This window comes from Octopus sinensis, linkage group LG3, assembly GCF_006345805.1.
Source record: "Octopus sinensis linkage group LG3, ASM634580v1, whole genome shotgun sequence".
Classification (NCBI taxonomy): Eukaryota; Metazoa; Mollusca; class Cephalopoda; order Octopoda; family Octopodidae; genus Octopus; species Octopus sinensis.
In genome coordinates, this window is record NC_042999.1 from 55,003,154 (window position 1) to 55,021,470 (window position 18,317).

Below are 18,317 nucleotides of genomic sequence, written 5' to 3' on the forward strand. Positions count from 1 at the left end.
TTCTTTAGGTTGCAAAGAAAATGAATTTGGTCCTGGATGCAACCGAGTCTGTGAGTGCCAGAATGGCGGTCATTGTGATGAAGTGAGTGGAGAATGTATCTGTCTTTTGGGATGGATTGGAGCAACATGTGAACAGCCTTGTCCTACTGGTCGTTATGGATTGAACTGCACAGAAGTTTGTCAGTGCCAACATGGTGGAATCTGTGATCCCCGATCAGGGAGATGTTCCTGTCCAGCTGGACACATGTCAAAATATTGTGAAACATGTACGTCTTTATTTTATATTTTCATTGCCATAGAAGACCTTTGTACCTCAGTATTTTTTGTATTGTATTTCATTGAAAGCCATATAGCCCTGGTACCTTGTCTGAAAATCTAGGGTTTGTATGGTACCAAATCTAAATGACTAGCCTTGTGCCTTCTCTGAGTAAGCTTAGGGTTAAATGCAAAATTTAAACGAGTCATTCTCAATAGAGCAATAGGGTCCCCTGAAGGTCCTTGACATATTTGAAGGGAGCAACAAGCTATCTGTTTTTTGCTTTATTGGGGAGATGAATAGAAGAAATTTAGAACTGATTCACAAGCGGATGGGTGGGGGGGGTCTTGTGAAACTGAAAAGAATTTCTCTGGGAGCCACAATGAAAAACAGTTGAGAACGGCTGATCTAAATAACCAAAGAGACTTTCCCCTGAGACTAAATTACTACAGTTTTATAACCTAGACTAAATGACCAGTCTTGTATCATTGTCATTTAACACCTGTTTTCCATGTTAGCATGGATTGTACAGTTTGACAGTAGCTGGGAAGGCCAACTGCCATACCAGGCTCCATTGTCTGTTTTGCCATGGCTTCTGCAGCAGGATGCCCTTCGTAACACCAACCACATCACAGGGTATACTGAGTGCCTTTTTTTACATGGTATCAGCACTGATGCTTTTTATGTGGCACCAGCACTGACAGGGTCACCAAGTACCTTCCAAGACAAAAAAGAAAAAAAGGCAAAGCCCTCTCACCACAACTGGGAGTGGGAAGAAGCATAGGCATGGGGGGGTGGCTTTGTGTCAGTTGAGTAATTAAAGGTGTAGAGGGGGAGAGGCTAGAGATAGGTGCACCCTAGTCAAAATAAGCATTTGTATTGCAACCAAGATTCTAATATTATTGTTCTCATCACTAATCTACAGCTTGTCCCCCAAACAAGTATGGCATCAACTGTGAGAATGATTGCCAATGTGGGAAGGCTGGCATTTGTAATCCACAGGATGGAACATGTCAGTGTAAAATGGGCTGGAGTGGCGAAACTTGTGAAGAATCCTGTCCATCTGGTCGATATGGTCCCAACTGCATACACACATGTCAGTGTCAAAACAAGGGAACGTGTGATCCAGTCACAGGGTGTTGTACCTGTGCAAATGGCTTCTATGGACAACTCTGTGAAATTCGTAAGTAACTCTTGAATTTTCTTTGGTTGTTGTTTTTTGGTGATATATAGCAGAGAACTGCTTACCATCTGAAGAGAGAATGAATAATTTATGAATTCTTTATATTTTGGGCAATGCACTCAACAACAGAAATAAACAACGAATTGTCAGAGGTTAGCAATAATCTCTGAAAATTCCAAGATTATTTCTGTAGATGGGTGAATCACCTTTTGCTACCAGCCCACCTGAAACTGCCTCTGGCCCTATAGTACAAATGTTTTGTTTTCAAAAGTTTTCAATTAAAATCTTCCACCAAACCTTAGTCACAATTTATGTTCCTAACACTAGCTTAATGATAACTAAGTTATTTTCCTAACATCTTAATTGAAAGAAACACAGAGCATCTCAACAAAAATATGGTAACAAAAGGGTTTAAATATATAATAGAGAAACAATTCTTAACCTTTTTGATACCAACCCAGCTGAAACAGCCTCTGGCTCTGTAGCACAAATGTTTTGCTTTCATAAGTTTTGAATTAAAATCTTCCACCAAACCTTAGTCACAATTTATGTTCCTAACACTAGCTTAATGATAACTAAGTGATTTTACTAAATTCTTTGTTATATTTAAAATATCTAAAATTAACTGAAAGAAACACAGAGCATCTCAATTGAAATATGGTAACAAAAGGGTTAACAAATGATTAATTATTCTCTTTTCAGATTGTAAAAAATTCTCCAGAGTGTTTTCTATATTTCAAATCGTCCATCATCATTTAATGCCCATTTTCTAGGCTGGTCACTCATTTGCTTCATCCGTTTCTCTATATCACAATGCTTCAAGTAAACTACAAAATGCTTCTCGCATTAATTATATTTGTCAAATGGTGCTTTAGCGTTGAGAAAATTAACTTTCGCTATTGGTCAACTGAAATGTGTCCAGAGGAGAGGACCACTTTGACGAGGAGGTGCAATGAAAATGGCCAGCAGAAAGGTTCCGTAGGTTTGTGGTTTCAGTTGCACAAAGAAAGACTGAGACCTTACACACACACACAAGCCTTGCGAGTGGATCTAGTAGATGGGAACTGAAAGAAGCCCTTGTCATCATCATTATCATCATTTAGCGTCCGCTTTCCATGCTAGCATGGGTTGGACGGTTCAACTGGGGTCTGTGAAGCCAGAAGGCTGCATCAGGCCCAGTCTGATCTGGCAGTGTTTCTATGGCTGGATGCCCTTCCTAACGCCAACCACTCCGTGAGTGTAGTGGGTGCTTTTTACATACCACCCGTACAGGTACCAGACGGAGCTGGCAAACGGCCACGAACGGATGGTGCCTTTTACGTGCCACCGGCACGGTGGCCAGGCGAGGCTGGCAACGGCCACGAACGGATGGTGCTACATGCCAGGCAACGGACACAAACGGATGGTGCTTTTACGTGCCACCGGCACGGAGGCCAGTCAGGGCGGCGCTGGCAACGGCCATGATCGGATGGTTCGCTTACTTGTCACTGGCACTGGTACCACAGCTGCAATTTCCATTGATGTTGATCGAATTCGATTTTGGTTCTGCTTTCTGATATCTGATTTGATTTGGTTTGATTTTGATTTTGTGTATGTGTATATTTGTTTGGATCTCATCTTGACATCGCCTGACAGCTGTAAAGAAGTGTCACCATCATAAAAGTGGGGTCATTTGTTTCTACTCAGTGTAAACATGTCTGGCCATGGAGAAATATTACCTTGCTTGGAAAAAAAAGTGAGTGTTGGTGACAGGAAGGGTATCCAGCCATAGAAAACCTGCCTTAAAAAAAATTTGTCCGACCCATGCAAGAATGGAAAACCATCATCTTTTAATGTTTGCATTCCATAATGGCATGGGATAGACAGTTTGACAGGATCCAACAAGTCAGAGGACTGTATCAAGCTCCAATATCTGCTTTGACATGATTTCTATGGCTGGATGCCCTTCCTAATGCCAACCACTTCACAGAAAGTACTGAGTGCATCTTTTGTGGCACCAGCACTAGTGAAGTCCCCCCCCCCCCAGTCATGAGACAAAGCCTCTTGACAGAGTTGCAGTATTGAGGAAGGTGGCTTTATGCCAGGTGTTGAGAGGCTAAAGTATGACAGGACAGGAACAGGTGGCTTAGTGTAGAGGAGATACATGGCTACCCCAGTAGGAAAGGAAGAAGGTAGAAAAGAGGAGTCAGGGCATACCCACACAGTACAAGAAAGTAGATAAAGTGGGAACAGGGACTGTGGGAGGAGAGCAACAGCAGGTAGAGATGAGGATAGAAGTGAATGCAGTGAACATGGATGAAGGTAAAATCAATGGTGAATCTTTGTGGGGGAAATAAAACAGGAGTGGGTAAGGAAAAATGTGACAGGTGACAAAATATATGAAACATGGGTGGTAGGAGAGGAGAGCAACAGTATAATAAAATTTAAAATAGATGAGAAACAGTGAAATGGTGGGGGTGGGGGTGGAGAAGATGCAAGGGAGCAGAACAAGGTCAAAGGAAAGTAATGAGGAATATAGTAACAAAGGTAGGGTGGGGCATTGATGGCAGACATGAAAGCGTGTGTAGGGAAAGGGGTCATTCAGTAGAGAACTAAAGTGGTAAGGGGTGATATTGAGAATGCAGGATGGGTGACAAATGGGTCCAGGAGAGAAATAACTGGTAACAATACACAAGGAAGATGAAATAAGTAGAGTTTTGCATTTATACAATTCTAGCTGTAGAGGGGTGAAGAAGGGAAGGGTCGTAGGGAAGGCTTGACAGGTAGAGATTGGGTGAGATGGGGGTATAGATATACTGTTTCAGCTGGGTTGGTATCAAAAGGGTTAAGAATTGTTTCTCTATTATATATTTTAACCCTTTTCTTACCATATATATAAGGCGGAGAGCTGGCAGAAATGTTAGCACGTTGGGCGAAATGCTTAGTGGTATTTCGTCTGCCGTTACATTGTGAGTTCAAATTCCGCCGAGGTCGACTTTACCTTTCATCCTTTCGGGGTCGATAAATTAAATACCAGTTACGCAATGGGGTCAATGTAATCGACATAATACCTATGTCTGTCCTTGTTTGTCCCCACTATGTTTAGCCCCCTGTGGGCAATAAAAAAATAGGTATAGATATATTTGTTTAGGGCTCTGTTTTGGGGTTTAGTTTTTTTTTTTTTTTTTTGCTGAAATGGATAGATCTTCTGAAACACAGTGAATTGCCAGCATCTCAGTCCTTTGTGATCTCCTCGGTGAAGCTTAACAACCTGAGGTCGGTTTTCATTACTTTGTCCCACATCTTCCTGGGTCTCCTTCTTTCACAAGTTCTATCCACATTTCTAATATTTACAGTGGAATTCAGTGAAATGGTAAAAGAGAATTATATATTGTTTCCTAATATTTTCAGAGTGTCCTCCAGGATCTCACGGTTTCTATTGTAAAGAACGGTGTGACTGTGAAAATGGAGCATTGTGTGATCCAGCCACGGGACAATGTAAATGCAAGCCCGGATTCATAGGAAATCGCTGTGAAAAAGGTCTGTATGATATTTTTTCAGCTTTTTACTTCACCAAATATATTGTTCAAATTGTGAACTCTTTCCAAGAAAGTTTATTTTTTTACCAGTTCCAACCAGATAGTGGTGGCCATACTACAGCACAACCCTAGATAATTTTGTAAACAGCATTCTGTGTTTGATAAACTGCTGCCCTCGCATATCATTGGATGTGATTGAGGTCGATCTAAGATCTTTTATCTGGCACTCCTCCGTCAGTTATTCCAGGTGTTTCAGTTGATCCGATCAACAGAGCAGCTTACCCATGAAATTAACATGCAAGTGGCTGAGTACTCCACAGACACACGTACCCTTAACATAGTTCTCAGGGAGATTCAGCTGTATGCAGAATGGGTCAAGCCTGGCCCTTTGAAATGCAGGTACAATTCACTTTTACCAGCTGAGTGGACTGGAGCAATGTGAAATAAAGTGTCTTGTTTAAGGACACAGCATGCCACAAGGAATCAAACATATGACTTTATGATCATAAGCAAACAGCCTAACCACTGAGCCACTAAGCCTTCACTATAACATATGGCTTAGTGGTTAGGGCATTCTCCTGAGCTCTTTCACACTTCTTAAACCCCTACATTTACAAATATTATTTCAACACTTACATAATCCTCTTATTTCACTGCTCCTTGCACAGCAGGTTATCTCCGGTGACCTCCCCCACCCAACTAGCCTCTATCATATGTTTTTCTTTTCCTTCTCTGTTTTCCTCTTTCTCATTTCTATGCTTTTCTTCTGATGAAGGACTCGTGTTTAAAACATTAAGACTCTTCCTCTTATTTTTAAGCATTAAGCTAGAACAGAATTATCCTTCCCATGTTGTCTTTCTTTTTGTTCATTTACAGCACATTATTTACATTTGACAGATATTTGTCCTCATTTTGTTTGTTGTTAACACAACGTTTCAGCTGATATACCCTCCAGCCTTCATCAGATGTCTTGGGGGAAATTTCAAACCTGGGTTCTCATTCCTATGGTATTTTTCGATGTTACTATTATCATTGTTCAGGTCACTGCCTGGAATCGAACTCGGAATCTAGTAGCCCACAAGCATATAGCATAGTGGTTAAGAGTGCGGGCTACTAACCCCAAGATTCTGAGTTCGATTCCAGGCAGTGACCTGAACAATAATAATAATTATAACATTGAAAAATACCTTAGGAATGATAACCCAGGTTCAAAATTTCCCCAAGACACCTGATGAAGGCTGGAGGGTATATCAGCCGAAATGTGTTAACAACAAACAAGATGAGGACAAATATCTGTCAAATGTAAATAATGTACATAATTCCTCGTCTCTTAAATATCGAACTGTAGATCTGATCTGTTTCGATATGCTCATCCAGGAATAACCGACCTGATGGTAACTGAGGATTAAATTCAAATATACATCTAAATTATTGAACATTATCGTGTCTCTAAAGATTAGATCAATTATCCAAAACCTGCATAATCTTCTACATTTGTTTATATCTTCTTATTGGCAACATTAGAAATCACTGAGAAATGTATGAATGCCACCACTTCTTGTTTCTCCATGCCTAACATGGAATTTGTTGTCTGAATAAAAGCCAATGTCTTATGTTTTATTTTATTTTCCTTCTTTTACCAGAATGTGAACCAGGGACCTTTGGTTTACACTGTCAAGAGAAATGTGACTGTGCTTCTTATGGCTGCAACCCAGTCACAGGGGAATGCAAATGTCCCTCAGGATACACTGGACCCAGGTGTGAAACAGGTAAATATATTTTCACTTCACTGAACCAGTGGTGGTGGTGGTGGTGGTGGAGGAGGTTGTGATAATGATGGCGATGATAATAGAGACAGTAGTATTGATGGTGGTGGTGCTGATAATCGTAATGATGGTTGTTGTTGATGATGATGATGATACTGACAATGATGATGGCGGAGGTGATGGTGATGACTCTAAGAAGTAATGATGATGATGATGATTTGAGTGTAACATTGGTACAAGACCACAACATTAAGCAATATAGTTGCCTTGTATAAAGATGAAAAGCTGGTAGAATTGGTGGTACAGCGGGCAAAGTGCTCAGCAGCATTTCATCGGCTTCTGCATCCCGAGTTCAAATGCCACCATGGTTGATTTCACCTTCCATACTTTTAGGGTTGATGTAATCACTTGTCCCCTCCCCCAAAACTGTTGGCCTTGTGCCAAAATTTAAAACCTTGTGTGAACTTCAGTATATTACTGGTACTCTATCAAGCCCAAAAACTGAAAGGCCAAGCCAAGTTGGATGGGATTTGAAAGTAGGAAAAGAATTTCACTAAATACCACAAGGCATTTTGTCCAATACTCCAGTAATTTGATCAATTCACCACCATGAGGATGATGATAACAGTGATTGCTATAAGCAATAGTAGGGGTGATGATGATGATGATAAGTAGACCATCTCCCTATTTCTCTTTTTTTATTCCAGCATGTTCTGAAGGACGCTATGGTCCAAACTGTCGCTACGTCTGTGAGTGTGACAACTCTGGAACGTGTGACCCCATGTCAGGTCACTGTAACTGCCTAGACGGTTGGATTGGTGCTAAATGTGAACTCACAACAGGTATTTATCTACACAACATTTCATTGCTTTCCTTTTCTTTTCAGCTTTAACTTGTCCCAGGAGACTTTTCTTGCTCTTGGTCTGGTCTGTGGTGGTGACTGGTTGAGGAATGGGGTTGCATGTAGGAGTAATTGAACAATACTCGTGAGCATTTAACAGAATATTTTATTATCGCACATAAGGACGAAGTACATTGACCTTTAACAGATAGCAACAACAAAGAAATGAAGCTGGTATCTTCCTTGGATGTGAGGTGTCGGTGTGTATGTGCAACAGAGTGTAAGCATCTTGAGAGAAAAGTTGAGCGTAAAAGCATCAGCTGTATGCAAGAGAGATGACTGTGCCTGTAAGGCAATGTGATGCACAGAGACAGGGACAGAAGTGCTGATCTCTAGCTGTGGAGGGAACTTGTGGTAGAGGTAGACCCAGGAAGACATGGGATGAGGTAATGAAGCATGATCTTCGAATGTTGGGACCCATAGAGGCAATGATAGGTGAACGAGTCCTTTGGAGATGTGCCTTGGTCAAGAAGGCTTGTCAAGTGAAATCGTACTCGTGGTCAATGCTGGTGTCATATAATTGGCACCTGTGCCAGTGACATGTAAAAAAATAACTTTCAAGTGTTGAGCCTAATGGTGGCAAGGTGGTTGATGCTGGTGGCACATGAAATGCACCTTTCAAGTGTTGGGGCTCATTATGTATAATGTTAAGAACCTGGCTAAATCCTTCTTTAGTATACTAGACTCTAACTTCCCTCGACAACATAAATATCATTCTATCTTTAATAGATCCTCCTTCAAATTATCTCATTACGCAAAAAGTTTATATATGTTTATGTATTTGTGTGTGCATATGTGTGTATATGTATATATGTATACTTTATTTAAAGCAGCAAAAACATTCAAAACCTTTTACTCTGACTTTCCCGTTGCCGTTCATCGGACAGTTTTTGTGCATATATATATATGTGTGTGTATATATGTATATATATATGTGTGTGTGTGTATATGTGTAAGTGTGTATGTATGTATATATGTGTATATATATGTGTGTGTATGTATGTATGTGTGTGTATGTATGTGTATGTATGTATATATGTGTATATATATGTGTATGTGTGTATGTTATTGTGTGTGTGCATGTATGTGTATGTATGTGTGTGTGTATGTGTATGCATGTATGTGCATGTATGTATGTGCATGTATGTGTATGCATGTATGTGTGTGCATGTATGTGTGTGCATGTATGTGTGCATATGTGTGTGTGTGTATGTGTTGGCATGTATGCGTGTTTGTGTATGTCCGTGTGTGTGTGTGTGTATGTGTGTGTATCTATGTATGTATGTTTGTGTGTATGTATATATGTGTATGTATTTGTGTGTGTGTATGTTTGTATGTGTGTGTATGTGTATTGTGTGTGTCTGTGCATGTATGTGTGTGTATATGTATGTATGTATATATATATATGTTTATATATATATATATATGTATGTATATATGTCCATTTATGCGTGCCTTTCCTTCATTGGACACTAACCTCTGCTTGCAAAGAATTGTTGAGGCAAGTGAAATGTGTGTATGTATGTGTGTGTGTGTGTGTGTGTGTGTATGTGTGTGTGTGTGTATGTATGTGTGTGTATGTATGTATGTGTATATGTATATATATGTATATATATGTATGTATATATATATATGTTTATGTATATATATGTATATATGTCCATTTATGCGTGCCTTTCCTTCATTGGACACTAACCTCTGCTTGCAAAGAATTGTTGATGCAAGTGAAATCCAAATCAAATTCGATGACTGGCATCTGTGCCAGTGGACCGCTAAGAGAACCATATGAGTGAGATCGTTGCCAGAGCAAGAAGCTGGCCTCCGTGCCGATGGCACGTTAAAAACACTATTCGAGCTTGATCATTACCTGCTTCGCCTACTAGCAATTGTGCTGGTGGCATATATATATATATATATATATATATATATATATATATATATATATATATATATATATATATATATATATATATATATATATATATATATATATATATATATATATATATATATATATATCAATATATATATATATATATACATATATATATACATATATCAATAAAGACTCTTTCTTTCAGTTTTCTCTTGATTTCATTCGGATTGTATAGCTTATGAAATGGAAATATTATAAACCATGTGGATCTGGGTTCAGTTCCACTGCATGGCACCTTGGACAAGTGTCTTCTATATATATAGCCTTGGGCTGACCAAAGCTTTGTGAGTGGATTTGGTAGATGGAAACTGAAAGAAGCCCGTCGTATATATATATATATATATATATATGTTTATATATGTGTTTGTGTGTCCATGTTTGTCCTTCCCAACATTGCTTGACAACTGATGCTGGTGCTTTCACATCCCTTTAACTTAGCGTTTCGTCAAAAGAGATCGATAGAAAAAGTACTAGGCTTACAAAGAATAAGTCCTGGGGTCGATTTGCTCGACTAAAGGTGGTGCTCCAGCATGGCTGCAGTCAAATGACTGAAACAAGTAAAAGAGGAAAGTGTAAATAAATATATATATATATATATATGTATGTATATACATATGTATATGTATGTATCTCTAAGATGACCATCTCCAGGTAATCTTGTCTCAGATAAAGCAACGATGTCAAGATCATAGCGTTGAAGCTCCTTCGCAACAAGCGCAGTCCTTCTTTCAGGACATTCAGAGGACTTGCGGTCAAGCAGTGTCCATACATTCCAACAGCCAATATTCACTATTTTCTTTGGTTCTATCACAGTAGCATGATGACGGCCGGGTTCAACTGTGATGCTCTGGAGCCCCTGCCGGGCCAGACTCTTTCAGCTGATGTGGTTCCAGAGTCCTTACTGCCATTTATTTTTATAATGTTTTGGTACATCATTAATTTTTTGCTTTTTAAGGCTACAGCCAACCATTCAGTTGAGACTCACAGCACTATCAACAATCATGAATTAGTTAATCAATTTAATCAATCCAATGTAGCTATCGTGCAATGCCTGTGCAAAAATATTTTTTTTAAAGTGAGGAAAGGCTGTGCACTGAGTCAATCCCACTCACTAAGCAACAGCAGCCATAATCCGAAAAGAAGAACAAGTCAACATCATCGGTAACCACTGAGCTGCAGGTTTTATGTCGGAGTTATCCCATTTACCTGAGTTACCTTCGCCTAGAAGGATGCCCTAACAAAGGCTAGGAGTCCTTCACTCCCAATGGTTTAACCGCGCGATTGGGTATTCAGTCCGATTATTTCTATGCCCCTGTGCATGATACAGCCTTAAGAAAACAAAACATTTATTGGATGGCCGTTGACTCTCAAGTTCCTCCGCCCTTTGACGGGTTTTGTTTTTCATCCCGCAGGGTGTCCAATAAACACCCTCCTCACCAAGCAACCTTAGTGGGGTTGCCTGTTTAGTCGCTGACGACCCGACCATGCAACAGGTTGTACTGGGTTACATGTTACCAGTAGCACTAGGAAGTGACCAGCTGGGCTAAAAGGTCACATTCGATCACAGCACCAGTAACAGTTAAGCTTCTTGCAATGGCCATACTCGATAATGAGGGGGCAGCCATAATATGTATGTATATACATGTGTATATGTATAAATGTGTATGTATATACATGTGTATGTATGTATGTATATATGTGTGTGTGTGTATGTATGTATATACATATATATATATACACATGTATATATATATGTGTGTGTGTGTGTATAAATGCATACATATGTATACATTTTATATAGATATATATATACACACACACACATATGTATATATGTATGTATATGTCTATGTGTTTATATATATATAGTTAATTTTTAAAAAAAAACAAGGAATGAACACAAGACAAAAACAACAAAGCGGGGATGTGGTACGTGCAAGGTATCAGCAGACATTCAGGCAAGGAAAGAAAGATGCTTTGGTACTTTTCAAAGTTTGATAAGTACAAACACCCAAAAGTCTCAGCCCTAGAGTTACTCTGTTGCTTCTACTAAATATTGTGTCACCTGACTGACTCCTCATGCTGGTGGCACGTAAAAAGCACCATTCAAACATGGACAATGTCAGTCTTGCATTCGGTAGTCACCTCTCTCGGTACCCGACGGGCACACACTTTTGAAAAGCCAAGTGATTTGACAATGTTGTAAGCACTTCCATGGCTCACTTCAATGTTTACTGCCAACTCATCAAGAGTTAAGCGCCTGTCTTCTCTGATCAGAGCATCTGCTTTTGATTAATTGGCAAAATTCACAGAAGCAGACAGACAGATGGACGGACAGACGGCCAGAACGGGGTTTATTGGCTACACTCACATTTCCCACCTTTCCATCTTTCAGACGACGGACCCACCTGCATACATTGCTATAATCTAAAGTATTGTCCTCAAAACCATTTTGTAATCGTCAGTAAATGTTCATAGGGGTCTCCCCCTCAGCAACAAGAATTTCCATCTTTCAGACGACGGACCCGCCTGCATACATTGCTATAATCTAAAGTATTGTCCTCAAAACCATTTTGTAATCGTCAGTAAATGTTCATAGGGGTCTCCCCCTCAGCAACAAGAATTTCCATCTTTCAGACGACGGACCCGCCTGCATACATTGCTATAATCTAAAGTATTGTCCTCAAAACCATTTTGTAATCGTCAGTAAATGTTCATAGGGTCTCCCCCTCAGCAACAAGAATTTCCATCTTTCAGACGACGGACCCGCCTGCATACATTGCTATAATCTAAAGTATTGTCCTCAAAACCATTTTGTAATCGTCAGTAAATGTTCATAGGGGTCTCCCCCTCAGCAACAAGAATTTCCATCTTTCAGACGATGGACCCGCCTGCATACATTGCTATAATCTAAAGTATTGTCCTCAAAACCATTTTGTAATCATCAGTAAATGTTCATAGGGGTCTCCCCCTCAGCAACAAGAATTTCCATCTTTCAGACGATGGACCCGCCTGCATACATTGCTATAATCTAAAGTATTGTCCTCAAAACCATTTTGTAATCGTCAGTAAATGTTCATAGGGGTCTCCCCCTCAGCAACAAGAATTTCCATCTTTCAGACAACGGACCCGCCTGCATACATTGCTATAATCTAAAGTATTGTCCTCAAAACCATTTTGTAATCATCAGTAAATGTTCACAGCAACAAGAAATTCAATCACTGCTCTTTGTTTTTGACATAACTCTAAGGGGGCAGCGATTTTCAATTTTCCTCACCAGTCTGAAAACCTGAAAAGTAAGAAACAAAATATTTCAGAATGTAACAGGGAAAAGTTTCAGTTATTTTTATCAAAAACTTCACATGAAATAAATAAATTGACATCACTTTTTGACTCACCCTCATACATCTGTTTTTGTTGTAACTTGATAAATGATTCAAATAGGTTATCAAAATATGACAAAACTTTCAACTCAACATTGTAATGTTTGTTAATTTCATTTAAATTTGATGTAATTTCCTAAGATTTGCAATTTCTTATTTTTTGCAGAAACTTCAGGCACGCGGCGTGGAGATGTACATTGGACTGACCACTATAGCAAGTAGCAGAACATGACTTTCAAACTGAGACAGATGTGATAGCATAACCTACATATCTTGTACAAAATGCTTGACCGCCAGATCAAATTTGACAGCAGGCAGTGGACATCAAGAAGAACATATGACAAACAGCCATGGCATACACACACACATAGATTACACAGCACACACACTCACCATAAAGACTCAGTCACAGACACACACACACACACATGTATGTATGCAGACACACACAGATTGGAAAAGTCTTTTTGTGGAAGACCTTGGATTCTTATGGAACCATTTTTGTTACCAAACCACTGCCACCTCAAAAGGAGATTAAAAAAAAACTGATTTCCATAAAAAATACTTCCTCTGATAAGTTACTCTCTATATATGTGTGTATATAAGTATGCATTTATATACACTTGCATACATATAGTGTGTATAATTTATATATATATAAGCATATACAAAAATGTGTGTATATATATAAAAACGTGTATATATAAATTTGTATATATATTTATATAAAAGCACATATTTACACATTTTCATAAAAGTAAATATGTACATGTATATATAATATATATATATCTTCATTCATATATAAAATAAAATGTATATATACATATTAATACGTGTATATATGCATACGTATATAAATGTATAAATACATATAAATATGTGTATGTATGTGTCTGCATACATATATAAATGTATATATGTGTGTGTGTGTATAATTTTATATATATCATACAAATAGTTATGGTTTTTTTTTTTACTCAATAATACTGTTATTTTTTTTTTTTTTTTAAACAAAAAAAAAAACAACAATGGCGTATAAAATAACCCAATTCACTTTCTGAAAGTTTCTATCTACAAAAAAAAAAACTGTAAAAAACAACAACAAACAATAATGCTTAAAACAAAAAAAAACTATGAAACAAACGATTAAAAACTTAATTTAACACAGAACAAAACTGAAAAAAAAAATATTGAGGAAAAAACAAGAATGTATTATATTATCAAAAATTATTTGTATTATTGACAAATTATATTATTGAAAAATTATATTATCGAGAAAAAAGAAAATAGTGTGTAAGAATTGATTTTAAAATCTTGACAGAGAAGTTTCTGAGAAATTGTATAGAAAATATGAGAGAAATAATGATGAGGGCAACAACAAGGGCAACAATAACAACTGCCTGCCTTTAAATCAGAGTCTCTTATCTTAAAAAGCTGAAGGATAGACTATAAAATAATGTAGTTGTAGGGGACCTTTTTAAATACGGGATGGTCACAGCTGGAATGTCTTTGATCATAAGGCACCTGCTCAATCAGAGCAGATCTGGGGGTTAAACAGCAATAACATGGTAAAGGATCGGCAAATCGGGTATTGAAACAATACCTGGTGGTTGTGATATGAAGGGGTGGGGGACTTATTTCCATCATCATCAACACCATAGCAGAAAACAAGAGTAATAACACTCCGCCGCCACCCAAATTTTCTACAAATGCTCCAAGAAATTGGGTGACATCAGCGACACACAGACACACACACACATGCCCACACCTCTCAACACTTGACACAAGCCACCTCCCTGAATGCTGTACTCCCTCACTCTCAAGAGGTCTTCTTTCACAAATTCCTTGCTGACCTCCCTAGCATCAGTGGAGCAAGAAAAAGAAAAAAAAGTAAACCACTCACTACATTCTGTAAAGTGGTTGGCACCTAGCCTTAGAAACCATGCCAAAGTAGACATTGGCACTCAACACAGTCTGAGCTTGTCGGATTCTGTCTAACCACCTTGTTACCATGACATATGGCCGTTAAATGATCATATATATATATATATATATATATATATCATCATCATCATTGTTTAATGTCCATCTTCCATGCATGCATGGCTAGGATGAATGACAGGAGCCAGTCAGGTAGAAAAACTACCCAAGGCTACTGTGTCTGTTTTAGCAGGGATTTTACAACTGGATATTCTTCCTAACACCAACCACTCTGTCAGGCTCACAATCATGAGGTTGTGAGTTCCATTCCCGGACTGGGCTGCATATTGTGTTCTTGAGCAGGACACTTTATTTCACATTGCTCCAGTTCACTCATCTGTAGAAATGAGTTGCGACGTCACAAGTGTCAAGCTGTATTGGCCTTTGCCTTTCCCTTGGGGGCTGGTATGCATGGTTGACTTTGCCTAGACTTGTGCCTTGGAGGGGAACTTTCTAGGTGCAATCCCATGGCCATTCATCACTAAATAGGGTCTTTCTATATAATGTGTGTGTAAAAAAACATACATACACAAATACATATATAGTCATCTAGAAACTTATATATTTGTCAGAAAAGCGGGCATATTAATCTAGATCCCTTTAAGATGGTTTTTTTTAGAATTGGCTAATAATACTGTATTGAGTGTGTGTTTATTGAATCAAAAGTTGGAAGTTTACTTGCCCTAAGCCAGAGTGTTCATAGAGCAAAACTTTGAGTAGATAAAATTACATAGAACCATTAATTGTTCTGGAGAAGCTATAAGATGTTGCACAAGAACTCACCTTAGAATGCACTGCTTCTTATAGCAGAAACAGTTGTTAGCCAATGAAGTTGATTTGATTATTAATATGCTCTGTACTCAAATCTTTACTCTAAAACATGAGTATCTTGAGTTCTAACAACTGGCTGGCTGGGTATTAGTATCACTATGCCTAATATTGATTGATATCAATCTCTACAGCCGCATGTTACACTGGCCATGCCATTCCCACCTCAGACGACCAACTCACCTCTCCTCTCTCTCTCTCTCTCTCGCTCTGGCAGCCCAGCTAAACATGTCATATCTCTCCCATCAACCATATCGTAACTATTACCCTGCTGCTAACATCACTCTAGCTGCCCCACCTCGTGCACCTCTTCTCTTCGAACCCCTCCAAGCGTTACAGTTGTTGGCCTACATCCCTCACTTTCCCAGTCCCCCTCTCTCATCCCCACCTACTATTACTCGCCTTGTATCTGACCCCTGGACACCTCATCACTGCTATTTATCTCTTTGGAAATGCCTCCAATTCATTATCGCTATTTTTCTCCTAAATATGAGTAGCCACAGAACTCTTCTACAAGAATCTGCTCCACTTCACCCCCTTCTCTCATAATTCAACCCCCTATAACACAAGGGCACACCGAACTTCCTTGAGTTTTGTAGATTCTCAAACTTTTGGAAATTTCAATAGTGTGACACAAAAAAAGGGGACCCAGTGTACACTGCAAATTGGTTGGCACTAGGAAGGACGTCCAGACATAGAAACCATACCAAGGCAGACACTGGAGTGCAATGCAGTTCTTGGATACATCAGACTTTTGTCAAACCATCCACCATATTCTAGCATGGAACATGGGTATTAAATGATGATGATCATCATCACACACACACATATTTACACATGTCTATGTTTTCAAATGAGATGAGAGCATTCAATACAGGTGTAGAATTCCTGTTTAGGAATCCATTGAATGTTTACCGTTACTCAGAGTATGCATGGATGTGTTAATAAATGAGATTATTTCATCATCAAAGCAAAAGGCTTCATGCAGTTGATGAAATCAGCCAATTTACCAACGTTATAGTTATATAGATTGTTGCTTAACCTCCAGTCAACCTTCAGCACCGAGCAGACATGTGATCAAAGAGGATCCTGCCAAAACCATCTCAAAGTTGTTTTTTTTTTAGATATGGTGTATCTTGGAAAATACTTTCTAATGTCCCTTTTAAGACATTAAGGCATGATTTGAGGGAGATCTGGCTGGCTGCCATTGCCGGCAGGACAAACAACTATAAACATATTGTCTGTGGGTGTTCCCAGGGCTATTGTGTTAGCTCCAGCTGGGACTACACAACAACATCACAGAATCAACAATACATAGATCAACAGACTTGCAAGAAATAGCAGCCACATCTCTCAAATCATATCTGCTACCCTGGAAAGTGAAGAATCTTTTGTTGTTTATTGTAGTTCTAGATACGTATAAATTAAAGAAAGGTTGGTCATAGCTGGAAGGGTGTTGATTACTAGATCAGAACAGACCTGGGCTTAAATAACTGAAGATTTGTTTCATATCCAAGATTCCATTTTTAACCAAATCCTGTGAAAAAGATGTAAAGAAATGAAGGCTCTAGAGCAGCTGTTCTCAACTGCAGCTCCCAGGGACGCATGTGGCCCTCACGCATCCTTCCAGTGGTCCCTAACAGAGTCTTCCCTCTATAAATATAATAAATTTTTCTTTAATTGACTTGTGTTGTTTTCGGTGTAGCTCCCTAAAAAATATCTAGGTTTTGGACCTAGCACAGACCTTAAAAAGGTTGAGAATCACTGCTCTAGAGAGACAGGGAACAACATTGGCAGGATCAGAAAAGCATCAAAGAATGTTATGCAGTATTTAGTTATCTCCCTTTATGTTCGGAGTTCAAATCCTGCCTTGATCGACTTTACATCATCATCATCACCATTAAACCTACATTTCTCCATGCTGGCATCATGGGTTAGGTGGTTGGACAGGGGCCAAAGAGCCACAGAACTGCACTATTCTCCAATGTTTGTTTTGACATGATTTCTATGGCTTGATGCCTTTCCTAATGCCAACCACTTTACAAAGTGTACAGGGTGTTTTTCTTATGTGGCACCAGCACCAGTGGGGTAACCAAGTAAGTTGCAAGAAAAGAACCATTCAGCTGAAGATGATAGGAATAGTACTGAGGGTGGCTTAAAGTACGAAATCAAGACGGGTACAGATGTCTTGCTGAAGAGGGGATACCTAACTACCCCAGTTGGAAGAAAGAATAGCAAAGAGATGTCAGGGCACAGCCTCTCGTATTAAAATAAATTACAAATCATATGCAAAAACTAACTGTACTGACTATGCCCACCACTAAAGAATTTGTGGTGATGTGTAGAATTATTTCAGTGGTGCAGTATATTATGTCTTTCACCCCAAATTGCATGGTACCGAGGAATCTCCCAGGAAATGGACATGCAACTGGAATTGCTTATATATATATATATATATATATATATATATATATATATATATATATAAGCACATAAAACTTGAACACAGACAATATATGCACACATATGTAACATGCATAGACACATAACTTTCGCCCACAAA

General features: G+C 38.8%; 1 protein-coding gene and 1 long non-coding RNA gene across 4 annotated transcripts in view; one reads left to right on the forward strand and one right to left on the reverse strand.

Moving 5' to 3' along the window:
* LOC115209275 (multiple epidermal growth factor-like domains protein 6) overlaps positions 1-13,478 on the forward strand; it is a 96,130-nt gene extending 82,652 nt beyond the window's left edge. For all 3 annotated transcript variants that reach the window (XM_036500988.1, XM_029777582.2, XM_036500989.1), the window contains 6 exons: positions 9-266; positions 1,182-1,439; positions 4,830-4,958; positions 6,601-6,726; positions 7,431-7,565; positions 13,110-13,478. In XM_036500988.1, coding sequence (XP_036356881.1) covers positions 9-266; positions 1,182-1,439; positions 4,830-4,958; positions 6,601-6,726; positions 7,431-7,565; positions 13,110-13,165 — 962 coding nt within the window. In that variant the 3' untranslated portion in view covers positions 13,166-13,478. The remainder of the gene's footprint in view (positions 1-8; positions 267-1,181; positions 1,440-4,829; positions 4,959-6,600; positions 6,727-7,430; positions 7,566-13,109) is intronic.
* The window catches only part of LOC118762452, a 35,471-nt gene continuing 29,482 nt past the window's right edge, over positions 12,329-18,317 (reverse strand). The window contains exon 3 of the long non-coding RNA XR_004998206.1: positions 12,329-12,849. This is a non-coding gene — a long non-coding RNA (uncharacterized LOC118762452). The remainder of the gene's footprint in view (positions 12,850-18,317) is intronic.